The sequence below is a fragment of the Myzus persicae genome, unplaced genomic scaffold, assembly GCF_001856785.1.
Source record: "Myzus persicae strain clone G006 unplaced genomic scaffold, MPER_G0061.0, whole genome shotgun sequence".
NCBI lineage: Eukaryota > Metazoa > Arthropoda > Insecta > Hemiptera > Aphididae > Myzus > Myzus persicae.
In genome coordinates this window covers 27,850-43,374 of record NW_019101632.1, presented here as the reverse complement: position 1 = coordinate 43,374, position 15,525 = coordinate 27,850, and the positions used below count along the sequence as shown (strand labels likewise).

Sequence of the window (15,525 nt, the reverse complement as noted above, 5' to 3'; positions counted from 1 at the left end):
TGTAATTTGTATAAAACTATGTAATGGAAATACATTTCTTGATTGATAACCACCCTCCTTCCCACCCACCGACCACTACGAACATACACTCGAAAATCCTGGTTACGCCACTGGTGTGTGTGTACATATTAATTATGACCTGTTTATATACTCAATATATTGTGCATACAACCCCATTCACTGTGTCGCCGCTGCCAGTGGCGTTATGTGTAGGTACCTACACGAAAAACTTATTTATACGGGCGTCAAATACCAATACGTAAATTAAATCACAAACAAGTGTCAGTTACAAATTACAATTATTATATTTATGTATACAATTCAGGATTTGGATGAAAAATATAATTTTCTTCAAAACTTTTCATCTACTTTTTGAATTTGATAACTCGATAAGTACCATTTACTTGTCTACCTATAATTTTCATTCCGTCTCCGGAACGATTTTAAAACATGATTCCCAAGATAATCTTATGTGAATCTAATGTGTACTGTGTAGTACCTTATCCATATTATTATCTAGTAAACATATCTGGTCTTGAAGTTAAATGCTTAGCACAGGAACATATGTATTTATGTATAATATATATCGTGATTCGTGGACGATATTCAAAGTCAAAAATCACCAGCGATATCAAATGACACAAAATAATTATAAATATTTGATATTTTAAAAGATGTGTTATTACCGTTGTTGACTGACATAAGATAAGTTATCCGACATGATAACCTGGATTAGTTGGATTCCTTTACATAATGATATGCTTACGCCACTGCCACTGCGCAAAGTGTATGATAGCCTATGGAGCGAGCGTTCCCGTGTGTTAGTAGTGAGTGGTGTGTGTGTGTGTGTGTGTGTGTGTGTGTGTGTGTGTGTGTGACAACAGTGTCTACTCACTATATTATGCTTTTATCACCAGTCCGTTAACGATGATGACGACAAAAACATCTAGAGTTGGTTCACTCGCCAAGGTGTGTCGACAATATAAATATCGCCTTATCATCGTACACGGACATACTACATGACTTGTGTACTACGACGTGCAATAACACAATTTTTAAGGTCCGGTTCGAGAATAGACGACCTCGAGACACGCGTACGAGTTTATAAATATTAAAGCCTAAACGGTACTTTAAAACTGTTCCAATAATGAGCAAAACAAAACTTTATTTTTCTGGGATCATCACGTAACAGTGTATTTACATCATGTCAACATAATGAATATTTTATTATAATGTAGTACTCTGACTTTTCTCAAATAATTAAATTTTTTAATTTATACAGTTTCATTTAGTTGTATCAAAACACTTTGGTGTATTAATACACTGTTTCGATTCGATATGCCACATAAATTAACTTATTTAGAATGGTTTATTTTACCTCATCGACATTAAAATATTAGGTTGGGTACCTTCATAAATATAATATGTCATAAACCACTATTTCGAAAACGAAGAAACCTTTCATCGACCTTAATACATGTGTAATAATTATAATGTGTTATGTAACATAATATAAGTGAATAACTGCATTTTTCCAGAATATATAATTTATACATAAATAAATACACTGTTTAGCTGTTCTTACACAAAATATGTAATGTGACATTATGGTATATACAATATATAGTACATAATATGTTAACAAGTAAATGTTTAAATTTCAATGAAAAAATTATAGGTTAAACCGTCTTGTTTTTTTTAATTGTCCACGAGACAAAATTATGTTGGCACATATCGATTGGAATTAAATTAAGCTGTTTACGGCAGTTTGGACTTAAGAATTAATTTAGTTTAAAATAGTAAAAAATATTGCATAATCATTGAACAAGACAAATATTAAGAGAAATAAAAATATATATGCGTAACATGCATTTTAAAAACAAATGTCTCAGGTTATAATATTATTTGTTAGTTGAAATAAAAACTTTTTAAGAGAAAATTATGTATAAAATGTGTAACTAGGACGGTTTGAACCTCCAAAACAACTCTTTTCCACCTTCCGAATAAGCTAAGTTAGTGCGATGTGGTAGAGTATATTTAGGTATAACTTATAAATCTTATACATTGTAATAGATTGAATATTCTTCTGTTGTACAGGAATAATGATCCCCGTTCAAGTGAGCTGCAGAAACAGGATCTACGTGTGATTTAGTAAGTCTGACGCTATGATCACAGAAATGACGACTAGCTCCGTACTGCCTACTGGGGGTGGCAAGATAAAACGTCCGAGTTTCAAATCTCGCGGTGGGGCTGGACAGCACGTCCACCGAACAGGAAGCTTCAAGGGTTACCAGACTATCCGGGTGTCGGTGCCGTCCTCGATGGTTGCCGAGCTGGCATCAAAGTTCAACGCGGTGGTGGTGGACGCCAACCAGGGTGACTCGATGCAGGACATCATGAAAAAGGTGAACAAAACACTAGCCAAAGGCTCCACGGTCAGGACAAAGGTCACTACAGTCCGGGAAAAGGGCGTTTTGGTACGTGCCACGGTCGAGAAGTTCGAGTCAACCTCGCAAAAAAAGCGTTGTATCAACCAGATGGTCGTAGTGCGAACCAACTCGAACCTGCGTTCCGTCTCGGAACTGCCTACTGCCGTGGAACATCCTACTGCCACAAAACAGCCAACAGCTGTGGAAGATCCCACTGCCATAAAACAGCCGACTGTCGTGGAACAACAGAAAGTCTCAGATAACCTGACTGCCGTGAAACATCCCACTGCCATAGAACAGAGGGAAGTTGAAGATCGTCCGACTGGAGTGGAACATCAAATCACCATGACACACCCCACTGCCACTAAAAATGAAGCAGCCGAACAGCTGAATACTATCAACCAGCACACGTCATCGTCCGTAGTGAAAAAGCTCCTGGTGCAGTTCGAAAATGGTAAAAAACCGTCGAAACCCAGCGTCCTGGGACCGAAACCTAACATTACGACTCGCAGCATTAGACGAAATGAACGGAGGCCAATGCTTCAAAAGGATACGACCGGCGCGGTGGACAGACATTTGTTGAACAAAGACAAACGGTTATCGATTGCCAGAGATCCTGATGCTCAGTTAGAGAGTGTCTTAAACGTGATGCCTCCGCCGAAAAACTTGCAGCAGCCAATGGAAAGGGAGGAATCGCTACCACGAGAAGACTTGAAGCAGCAGCCAACAGAAACAGCTTCGGCCAAGTCACCGCCGCCACTACCGCTGAAACCTAACTGTTCCTTTCTGCATGGTTGGAAACGGCCGACGACTTTGACGACAACCGCTGCTGCCTCCACTACCCCTAGTACAAATTCCACAGCTAAAACTACCCCTACTACAACTACCACCCTTACAACCACCCCCACTACAACTATCCCCGCTAGAACTACTTCCACCACAACTCCGCTTGCCACAACTACCCCTGCCAACAATATAGATGGATTACATAACGTCGATGAGGTACGATCATCCCAGCTGCCGTCGTCTCACACTGACTCCGTCATCGCGTCCCTAGCCGAAGCTACCTTCACTGCGACTGGTTTCGCCACAGACACCGCTGTCGATACCACTGCCGAAATCGGTTCACACAACTACAATTACATCGTCGGTGACGAATCCATCTACGAGGAATTGGGGTACATACGACTAACGTCAACCGACTCTGGCAATGACACCGCAGAATCGCAGTTGCCAAATGTCGTGTTGGAGAGTCCGTACGTCGCACTAGAGAGTCCTTATGATCACTACTCTACGATTGATGGTGGCGAGCACAACATATACGACGTCGTTACGACTGCCACCACTGCCTACGAAGACACCAGCTACGAGACTGTCCAACCCCCGTTACCCCCAATACCGACGCCACCGGTCGTATCCGTCACAGTCGTCGACGCGTCACCGCCGCAACTTCCGGTCGAAGGCGATAGCGACGAAAACGGCCACCATGATACAAAAGAGATGTTTGATAATTCGGTAGAAATTGATAACAGCATTTATGGAATCAATCCACCGTCGGAATCTACTTCATCCGGTAATAAAAACAATAATTTTTCTTCATTAACTTACGGAACTTCAAAAATTGTACAGGTGCTTTAATATACTTAATCAATTCCAATAATCCAACAACACAATTTTTTGTTTATTGATTTAATAAAAGATTCCTCATAATTTATTCATACCGTATTAAAAAAATGTCGAAAATACAGTCATCATTATTGTATAAGAGATTAAAAGTTTAAATTTGTTTGACATTTATCAAAATCACGAAAATTTGCAAATTATTTTATAGATGAAAATGAATACAGTTTTAAATTAAATTTTTTAGATATGAAATTAAGTACAAAATTCTTTATAAGTTTACTAATGGAAATTAGAAAAAAATTAATATAGTGTTAAATTATTTAACATTTTTATGGGCGATTGAAATTTTTACGATATTTCATAATATTATTCAAACATATAGTATAATAACGATTAATCCACAACCAATTTTTGTTATATAGTTATTATTCAACAAATATTTATTATAAAAAATTGAAAGTTGAAACACTTCACTAGGTACTACTTGAAATATCATTTATAAACTGAATGAAATTTTTGAATATTGTTGAAATATGTTTTTATGCTTGGTCAATATAATTTTAAATTTAATTCAAAATCTTAATTCAAAATGTAATAAAGAATAACGGTTTTAGTTATTTTGTTATAATTCAAAAATATTATTGGTTTGTAACTTTTACGTATTACTTAATTATTATTTACTATAGAATAATATTTTCTAAAATATTGACACAAATATGTACTTTTATAATATTTGATAAAATAAAAACTTCTATGTTTTTAACGAAAATTAACTCATTCTATCATGTTATTACTAAAATTAAAATAAACTTATAATAACATCGATAGAATTATAGAAATACATTGTAAAATATAATTAGTAATACATGCGATGATTAATTATTAAATTCAAATTGAAACCATCTATTAAAATGACTAGGACACGTTATACACTTAACACAATGTGCCATAATGTACAGCAGAGCAGTTACCTACTTGCTTACTTTTTTAATACATAATTAATAATCATACTGTTTCAAAGGTATCACATCCGATAGCGCCAGTGTGGACAGAAACAGTAAATTTGACGAGGATGATGGTTGGGTGGATGTTCCTTCATCTGAAGAAATTATTTTAATACCGTATCCGTGAGTATATTAAATAAATAACAATAATTCAAACTTTAAGTTATATTTTTGTCAGTATATTAAGTTGTGTATACGAAATAAAATATAATATGTTTTTCACTATTAAATTCAATGATTAATATTTTAATTAATATTACATTTTAATCAAGATATAATATTGGGTTTTTTTTTTGAAATTATTATAATTATCTTATGGATTTAATTCAAATTTAAAGTAATCTAAATATTATTCTACGTACATTGCAATATAGTTTTAATATAGATAACTAGTACTTACCTTAAAAACTGTCTACTGTTATACTAAAATTAAAATATTTATTATCTTTGAATAATAAATCTCTAATAATATTAAATCTCATGTTTTTTCAGTTCCAATAGATTTCGTCAAAAACCAAAGATTAAGAAGCCAAATTCAAAACCATTTTCAAAACTAATTCATGGGCTTTTGTACAAAGATCAAAGTAAGTTATTATACTATCAAAACTATCGAATACCTAATGTATTTATAAAAAAAAACATCAAACGCCTTAAAACATACAACACTGGCAATATGTTATACTCATAAGTATATATTGCTATTAGTTATTAATTTTATTATTATAGTGGTTATATTATGGCTGATGCTTATGGTAATTTTAATAAATTAAGAACTAATTAAAGAGATGTCATAAATTACAATAGCTTACGAAAAAAGTATTTATCATATCGATGTACAAATACAAAAATCAGTAAAATATATTGTACTTGCAATAAATTGAAATGATTCAATAATATCTTTTAAATTTATAAGATTAAGCAATAATTAATTTGTGACGGAAAACCGTGCGTTTTTTGTGCGTTTTGGAAATTAGTAAAAATTATGAAAAATGCATTTCAATTAATCATATTTTAAATAAACCTACTATTTTAATGGAATTACTTATTCTCGGGAGTAAATAATAATAATAAAAAAATAGATAAAAGGTGACTTACAGATTTTTAAACGTATGGCAATCATTATTTAAAGCTAAACATTTTTAAATATTTTTTTTAACTTATTTGAAATCATTAAAAAATTATACTTATCAGGAAAAATAAAATGTTAAATTTATTTACATATTATTGAACGGCAGTATAAGTTTTTAATTTTATAATCCAAAAAAAAATAAATAAATATTTTTCGGAGTTCTCTGTAAAAAAAATTGAATTTTAAGCTAGTTATTATTTAATTATAATTTATAACTTACCAAGCATTTAAGTTTTGATTGGTGGAGGGGAATAGTATAGGGATTTCTTACCTTTAAAATGTTTGGAAACAAAATTGCTTGTTTTAAATTTGATTTTTATGATGAAATTCTTCAAAAAAATTATTGTTTAGACTGTTTAGAGTATCATACAAAAAATATAGTTGTTGCTCAAAAAAATTAAAAACTTTAAAAAAATTTTAATAGATTTTTTTGGAAATTTCCTACTTGCATCACTAATCATTACCGATTTTCTGTTAAATCAAATAAGTTTAGTTTTAAAATTTTAAAAAATAACTTATATGCTGTATAGTAGGTTTTTGAGTATACCTCATCATAGAAATAACAGTAATTAATGTGTTAATTTGAATTATATGATTACATTGTTGTATAGGTACGAAAAAAAATTTTGAGCCAGCCTCAATTCCTATTAAGTTATTTTATAATTTATTTAAATTAATATAAATTAATAATTAATTTTCCTTTTAGTATACGGTATGTCGAACTTATATTTTCCAAAACATCGCAATTATAATAACTATTATAATGATGTATTTACATCATGATATTACTTGCATTATTGTTATTAACTTATAAATCAACATAGAATGATTGAATATTATATTCATAATGAACATATCTTAAAAACTTTGAAAATTGTATTGTGTATAGAGAATATAACATCATACGTAATGGTAAAACGTTTTAAGTCCCTATGATGTGTACTTTTTAAAATTTTTGAATCTAAAACTAGTCTTATATAAAAATTAAATTACTTAAAAAAGTTCTCACTACCGCCAAAGTACCAACTATATTCAATTTTCTATCAGAAACCTCTCTTAAAGTTGATTGTTAAAGCATTTTTCTCTTATATAACATGATGACAGAGACAACAATAAAGATTAAAACAAAAAACACATATCTTCGTAAAAGAAAATACATTCATCGCTTCACTCTGATTCTAAAATACAAATACAAATTGTATTATTATAAATAAGATTAAAGATACATTTTTGTCATTGAAATATCTTGACCAAACTAGGTTGGTAAATTTGAATATAATTTTTTAAACAAAAAAACCGGTTTTGTATTGCATAGTTTTTATTACCAAGGCCAAGATCAGATGGTATAATCCAGGTGGACTTGCAATACATTACGAAAATTCGTTTTAATGTCATATAGGTAGCTATTTTTTTCCACTTTTAAATCTTAGATTGTCAAAATCAACTGGGTTAAGAATCATTTGTATTAAACAACCTTTTTATGCTTTTTTTCAATTATTTAATCATGCGCTTATTCAAACAAGGTTATGCAAATTTAGAAAATGAATGCGAAATATATGTATCGAAGCATTAAAATGTCCGATGATTAATATTAACAGATATTAAATCCTGTGGAAGGTTGATTGCAAACGAATGTACTCATTTTTAGTCTTCACTTATTGTGTTATGATATAGAAAATCTATTTTTGCATGCTATTATTCAATTTGATTAGTTTAAAACTGTATAACATTGCACTCAAGTGCACCATCAATACAATACCTATTATACAATAGGTATACCCAAAATGTCACAATAATGGTACGGGGTGGTGGGATCGATAGAAAACCAAATAGCTCACAAAACAATGCGACTATACGAGGTTAAGCGACGACCATTATAATTAAATATGTAGGTACCTACTTTTAAGCTCCAGCCTTGTGACAAACGAATTTCTTTTCGTTGGGAGAGGATGTTAGAATGTTGTAATTCGATTCACATGGCATAAATGGTTCATTCGGATTTTTTTTTTTTTTTGTTCACTGTAATAATTGAACTACCACGTGTGCTATAACGATGCTGCTATAATAGTTCAGCAACACCGCCGCCGTTGTCCATAGGAAACATGCCCACGATAGTGATTCGTTAAATAGCGCGCGGGTTTGGACAAATGTTTATGTAATTCGTTGCCCGGAAGATTATGTTGATTGTTGTGTGCCCGTGTGTGCGTGGGTTGTGACGAGATAAAAATATAAGAAGAAAAAAAACGAACAAATTAAAAGGAGAAATACAAACCTGTTTGCCCTCCCAACCATGTAAAGTATTCCTTTTCTGCACGAGAATAACACCATGTATTTCTCCTACTCGGACAACACTCCCACTTCCATAACAGTCCAAGGTCTGTACCGTCTTATCCGTCTCCTCGTCGACCGTCGTAAGACACGGGTAATCGAAAAGTGAAAGTGCTGTGTACTAGACGTGTAATCACCAACGACAGCAGTGTTTGATGCAACGTCGTTACCAAAAGTACGAAACCACCGCCGCGGTTGTTAATAAGTTAACCATTTAATTTTGATCAGTGACAAAAATGAGTGATTTATACGATAGGGAAACGATCTGCCGAGCAACCATCTGTCATGCCATCTTCCTATTATTGTAACTCTCAAACGCCACCACCTTTACCGCCAGCCAGAACTCAAAGGCGCAGGAAGTCACTATTTGTTGATAAAGGTTTGATCTCACCCCCCGTAACGGTTATAAAAGCACACGACTCGATACGTTGATTATCTTAAATTAAATTAAAGGCACTTACTGGCTAAAAGTAATGTAGTAGATAATAATAGTTATAACAGTCAATTATGATTTCAATATTTCAATATTATCTTTAAGACTCAACTTACTATATTACTGATATCATATTAAAGCATTTACGTTTGTCATTTGTTAATGTTTTTGGTTTTGCTTATTCTGACATTACAAATATTTAATAATTTAACTAAGCAAAGCATTAATACCTCAAAGTAAACGATAATACATCATAAAAAATACCTCATATAACACCTATTTGAATTAGGAAAACAAATACCGAATCAAGGCAATGGGAACTGTAAATTATTAGTTATTGTATAAGATTATGACTGCATAGTAGGTTATAACTTAATAATGATTAATGATAATTATTAAATATTTTTGAGGATGACACATGAGTGTACACACTTGAAGGTCGTATCGTGGGAAGAAAAATATTGCAAATTATCCTAACCTAATAATATTTTTTGATTGTTTAACGTCAGTATTATTTACTGCTATCTATTGATAATACTTTAAATTGTTATAAATTATAATTAATTTCATTATTTTTGTTAGTAGTTAGTATTTAAAATATTTATAGGTGCTGAGTTATAACTTATGTAAAATAGGATCTTAGTATTTTTTGTGAAAGGAAAGAACATAATCATTAGGTAGTTACACAAATATAAAGTTATCTAGATGAAAATATAAATGAGTGCCGTAATCTTACCGAAACAATTAGCCAACTGTAAATAATCGAGCGTGTGCTTCAACTAACCATAAAATTTTGCATTTCTGAAGACACGCCTTTTTAACACATTTAATTCTTTAGTTTCTATATCGTCACAATCCGTAATTAGTTTCATAAAGGATGTCCCCGAACAGCTTAACAACAAAAAAAATCCATACGATTTTCTAAGTGAACAACTGTTAAGTGTAGTATTGAAGACAGTTTTCCTCGAAGGGAAATTTGAGTCACAAGAGCTATCTTTATTTTTTGATAATGGTAAGTTGCATATTTAGGTACTACTAATAAGCTGTTTAGTAAAGTACTATAAATATACATTTTATTTTAAAACCATTCGCATATTTTACATTTGTATAATTTATATCGATTCATTTAAATAACTTATAAAATATATATAATTTATAATACGACAGTGTAGTTGCTGTATTGTTGTATGAATTATATTCTGGTATGAATCTACCATTTTGATAATAATATAAAACAATATATTTTATTTATTTCACATACCTATCTAATATTTTATAAAAAATAATTTGTTCATTAGATATTGGGAATACTGTAAACCAAGAAATACCGGAGAATATCTATGTTTTCGATTCATTTAGCTCAGATAATTCTTCTGATGATGACGGAGAAAATGTCAAAAGGGTACCCGAATATCCATGCAAAGATCGAGTTTTGCCAGCCCCGCCAAGCGATCAACGAAACTACGGACTTGGCCCATTGGTCAATAAGGCCAGGAAACGATTTAAAAAAGGATGGTCATTTGGATCACTTAAGTCGCTTGGAAAAAATCGGATAGGAAAATTAAGCCTAGGAAATTTAACAAATGAATTTGGTGAGTAAACATTTTGAAGTCTGAATAATAAACATATTGTACATATGAACATTTTTTGTGGTATATAGATAATAGAACATATGAAAGCACATCAGATAAAAGTATTGACAAAAGTTTCAATTCATTGGCGAATAGTAATAGTCCGTCTTCGTCTGTTTTCTATATTCCCATATATAAACATATCATGTAAGTATTCAAATTTAAAATTGAGTGTTAATTATGTATGTCATATTTAATATATTAAATCGAATGCAATACAATTAATATAAAATGTTTATTCACAGAGATAATGGTACGATTCGGCCTGTAAAGATTAGAAACAAACCACCATCGTCTATTGATTCGAGACGTCTAAGTGTAGCTGTTGCAAGACCTAGTTCACCGCCACCTCCACCACCAGTAAAACGACATTCCACTGGTAAAATTATATTATTGTATTCAATTTATATATCAACTGTATTTGGACATAGATATTATAGTTTGACAGTGGAAATCACTTGTCGTGGTAACCCAAATCGACATGACGACATCAAAATAGTGATTTTAACTGATAATAATAGTCGATAAATAAATAATAAATACATATTTCCCTCAAGTGCTCCGTGCCTCTCGGCGAATACAGTATTTGCTTTCGATTATTATAAAATGATTTAAACATTTAGACTTAAATTAAATAATTATTGATAACTCGCGGCTGGCTTTGCCAAAAATACGCACACAGACACGACTTAACTGAGCGGCTTTCTTTTGATGTAAATTGTATACCGTCTACTAGGCAGATTATTATTTCAAAATGTCTCCACACAGCATCCAAAAAAGCCTTTGGAAAACGAATTTATGACGTTACAAGTCAAATTTTAGAGCCGTCTGGACTGGCTTCAAATAACTTCAAATCATTTTTTTCAATAATATTAACATTTTAGTCGCTTCTATCCTTTCGCAGAGAAATTTTATTTTGTGGATAACATCACTGGCCTTTACGTAAACAAAAAAATAAATAGGTACACATTATTCTCAAGTAACATAAACCTAAAATTATTTTTTGGTTGAAAACACGGTCTTAGAAGATCGAAAGATCATGAAAATGTTAATTAACAAAATATGCAGCATTCCTAAAATAATTATTGACATATTTTAGCCTCCCCTGAAAAGTTTCATTTTACGTCAATTGACTTTTCCATCATAATGTGTAAATAACTCTTGTATATAATATTTTAGGAAACACCACTTATGGTTCATTGCCTCGTTCAATTTACAATTCTAAAGGAAGGCCAGGCAATTCGTTGGACAAGAGCAGCACTGAATCAGCATCCGAGAATGGTATTATTTCAAATTAAATCATTACCTATACTGTAGTTTCATATTTATGATAACTCAATTTATTCCACAGGTTCCAATCATGGTTCTGATTTGTACATGCGATTTGCTGATGAACCGTTATATCAGTTTTATGCAGCTGATATATCTGAAGTATGTTTTATTTTAAAACTATTATTTGAAGATATTTGTATTGTATACATCGATTTCTTATGTAGGTACCTATTTGATGATATTAATAAAGAGTTTTAATTGTTTTTATAGAGAACAAAAAGTGTTTTTGCCGGTGACATTATGGAAGATTGTGATGGTTATGAAGAAATTAGTTCAATCGCAAGTAGACCATCAGCTCTAGAGCTTATAACACCTTGTACATCGGGTCATGGGCAACATAGATCTTTATGGTGTGAAGTTCCAGAAGTAAAAAATAGTGGCATTATAGGTAAGTTATTTAATAACTATAAGAAATGAAGAATACATAATAATATTACTTATGTTATTGATTTTAATAGACTCATTAACACCAAGAGAACGAAAGTTACAAGAAGCAAAGTTTGAATTGATAACTTCTGAAGCATCTTATTTTAAGTCTTTAACCGTCCTTGAGAAACATTTCATAAATAGTCATTCAATGAACGATGATACAATATTAAGTAAAAAAGATCAAAAGATTCTATTTGGAAATGTTAATCCAGGTAAGTACTTCACAATATGTTTATTGTGTATGAAAACGATTGAAGGTTGTAAATTGTAATATATTTTTTGTTTTAGTACGGAAATGTTCAGAAAAATTACTGGCGGCATTAGAAAAATGCTGGCAAGATAATATACTGCTAAGTGGACTTAGTGAAATTTTATATACACATTCTAAAGAAAACTTTGACATTTTTGTAAAATATTGCTCAAATCAAATTTATATAGATCGTACTTTAAAGTCATTGAGGTAAAATATTTTATTTTAAATACGCATTAGAGCAAACATTAAAGAACGCTTAACTTTATTTTAGAGAAAATCAAAAATTCAATGAAGCCTTACAAAGACTCGAATCAGATCCAAAGTGCCAATCGCTCTCTCTTCATTCGTTCCTAATGTTACCTATGCAAAGAATAACTAGATTACCTCTACTCGTTGATGCTATTTTATCACAAATGGATTCAAAAGAAAATTCTTTGGAATATCAAATGTGTGAATTGACTTTAGCTTCTTTAAATACTGTATGTATAATATAAATTTGTTTCAACTTTACTTTTTTTTTTTGTTTAATAACTCGTTAAATTTTTTCTTTGCATTAGATTGTACAAAACTGCAATGAAAGTACTAGAAAATTAGAACGTTATGAAGAAATGTTGTTACTTAGTCAACAATTAGAATTTTCTAGTAAAAAAGAAATGAAAGCTATGTCAGTAGCTTCTAGCTCACGCTGGTTAGTTCGTTCTGGTTCTATGTTGAATTTGACTGTTCCTGATGGAAAATTAACATTTAGCCGAAAAATGATACGACCTACTAAACTTTACTTTTTCCTATTCAACGATATGTTTTTCATAGCGAAACGCAAAAGGTATTTAATTGTAAATAAATATGCCTATAATAACAAAAATATTTACACCTACATTTTTACAGTGACGGAAACTATACAGTGGTAGATTACTGTGCAAGAAACTTTGTAGAAATGGAACATACTGCTGAATCAGTTATTACTTCATCCTATAAGAATCTTTTAAAGCTAACAATTTTAGAAAATCACGAAGGAAAGACTATTGAAATGGTATTTAAGATTCTCTTTCTAAAATCTAGGTTTAAAACATGTTTGTTTTGAATATTGAATTAATTTTACAGTTATTAAGTTGTGATTCTGAATCTTCAAAAAAACGTTGGATTGAAGCAATGTCACCTCCTATCAGTTCCAATCCTGAAGAAACGCTATACAATGAATGGGACTGTCCACAAGTGTTTTCAGAACACCCGTACATTGCTATCCAACCTGATGAATTGTCATTGCAAAATGGAGACATTGTTAAAGTTTTGACTAAAATGAATGATGGTAATATTTTTACTGCAAGTTGCAAACAATTTTTAAATGTGGAAATTAACAATATATTTTTGAAACTATTAATTTATTATAGGATGGTATCATGGGGAGCGAATTCGAGATGGTGAGAAAGGTTGGTTTCCTGGTAATTACACATCAGAAATAGCATCACAACATGCTAGAGCAAAAAATCTTAAACAACGTTACCGTTTGTTAGCCATGTCTGGAAGTTACCTGCAGTCTCGACAAGATAAAATTAAAAAAAAAAAAATTAGTCAAATTATTTAAACTAAATAATCGTTAAAAAAAAATTCATCATCTTAAAAATAAAAATCTCCTTAACAAGTAGATCAATTATTATAGAACAAATTTTTATTGTTAATAATATGTTCTGATTTTGAATTAGACTTGTAATAATATATTACCTATTAGTATTTAATATAGATCAAGTATCAACATTTATTCCAATATATATAGGTACAAAAAAAAAACAAATAGAAAATTAAATTTAAACCTAGTAAGAAAAATGTTGACTAATTTTCTGTAGAAAACAAAAAATACAGAAAGATACTTTCGATTTGACTATTTGAATTATGATATTATGTTATGTTTAATTTACCGGTTAATTTATTTTGTTTATGTCAAACTATTTATCCTTTTTGTACTTACCTTGACAAGGTTAAATACTTAACCTCGCTCATTTAATTTTAATTATAAATGTAAATAATTATTGTTTATGATTTTTTTTTTTATTATGTATTATTGTTACTGTTATTTACAATTATTGTACTTTTTATGATTTTTACTTCAAAATAAATTATAGAACATTTTATGCTTATCATATTACATTTTGGAATGTGTATTTAACATTTTTGGTTTAAAGATGTTTTGAGGATACTCCTAAAAGGTCATTCAATTATTATGTACTATTTAGTTATTATAGAAAATTCTATCAATATGTTTCAAGTGTAGGCACATCAATATTGAGTAAGTCACTCTAATGAATGTGTTCAATTTGAAATCAGTTCATACCTGCAAAAAGTATGATTCTGGGTTCAGCCGACTTCAGATTGGAAACAGTGAGTTAACCTATATTTCTAACACTATTCTAAAATGTATTTATGAAGAGTTTACACATTTTACCTTCACATACCTAAATATAATGTTGACCCGACAGAATTCACTATTGGGAGAGTTTACTAATTTAAAAATTATTAGAGTTTACCGCCGCACATTATACTATTTAAAGGTGTAACTACAATAAAATAATTAATGGGTTCCAAAATATAAGTCATGGGTCTCCCCACCACCAGGCAACACCCTCACGCTATATATTTTCTTAAACCATTAGAAAAGATTTGATAAATTAAAACCATGGGTAGTGCAAGTGCACATAGGTATATACTAAATTATTGTTGAATATTATTTTATATTTGTTTCAAATTCGAATCAATTAAAAAGTGTATTTATTATTTTGTTCAACATATAACTCATATTCATTGAATAAAACAAAATACAAATATAATTACCAATAGTAATATTACAATTTACAAAATGCTGGCAACAAAAGAAAATTTTATCTCACGGTATTTTTGTCGCCCTGTAAAATTACCTCTCGATTCATTATATAATACAGTAGG

At 30.8% G+C, this 15,525-nt stretch overlaps 1 protein-coding gene across 1 annotated transcript in view; it reads left to right on the top strand.

The window, feature by feature from the left end:
* LOC111029894 overlaps nt 1-14,230 on the top strand; it is a 38,167-nt gene extending 23,937 nt beyond the window's left edge. The window contains exons 2-17 of the mRNA XM_022309131.1: nt 2,098-4,002; nt 5,074-5,179; nt 5,549-5,640; nt 10,245-10,538; nt 10,607-10,724; nt 10,823-10,956; nt 11,757-11,858; nt 11,929-12,008; nt 12,120-12,297; nt 12,368-12,550; nt 12,627-12,798; nt 12,863-13,070; nt 13,149-13,414; nt 13,477-13,621; nt 13,693-13,897; nt 13,980-14,230. Of these exons, the coding sequence (XP_022164823.1) occupies nt 2,166-4,002; nt 5,074-5,179; nt 5,549-5,640; nt 10,245-10,538; nt 10,607-10,724; nt 10,823-10,956; nt 11,757-11,858; nt 11,929-12,008; nt 12,120-12,297; nt 12,368-12,550; nt 12,627-12,798; nt 12,863-13,070; nt 13,149-13,414; nt 13,477-13,621; nt 13,693-13,897; nt 13,980-14,173 (4,314 nt within the window). The 5' untranslated portion in view covers nt 2,098-2,165 and the 3' untranslated portion in view covers nt 14,174-14,230. The remainder of the gene's footprint in view (nt 1-2,097; nt 4,003-5,073; nt 5,180-5,548; nt 5,641-10,244; nt 10,539-10,606; nt 10,725-10,822; nt 10,957-11,756; nt 11,859-11,928; nt 12,009-12,119; nt 12,298-12,367; nt 12,551-12,626; nt 12,799-12,862; nt 13,071-13,148; nt 13,415-13,476; nt 13,622-13,692; nt 13,898-13,979) is intronic.
* Nucleotides 14,231-15,525: the final 1,295 nt, after the last annotated feature.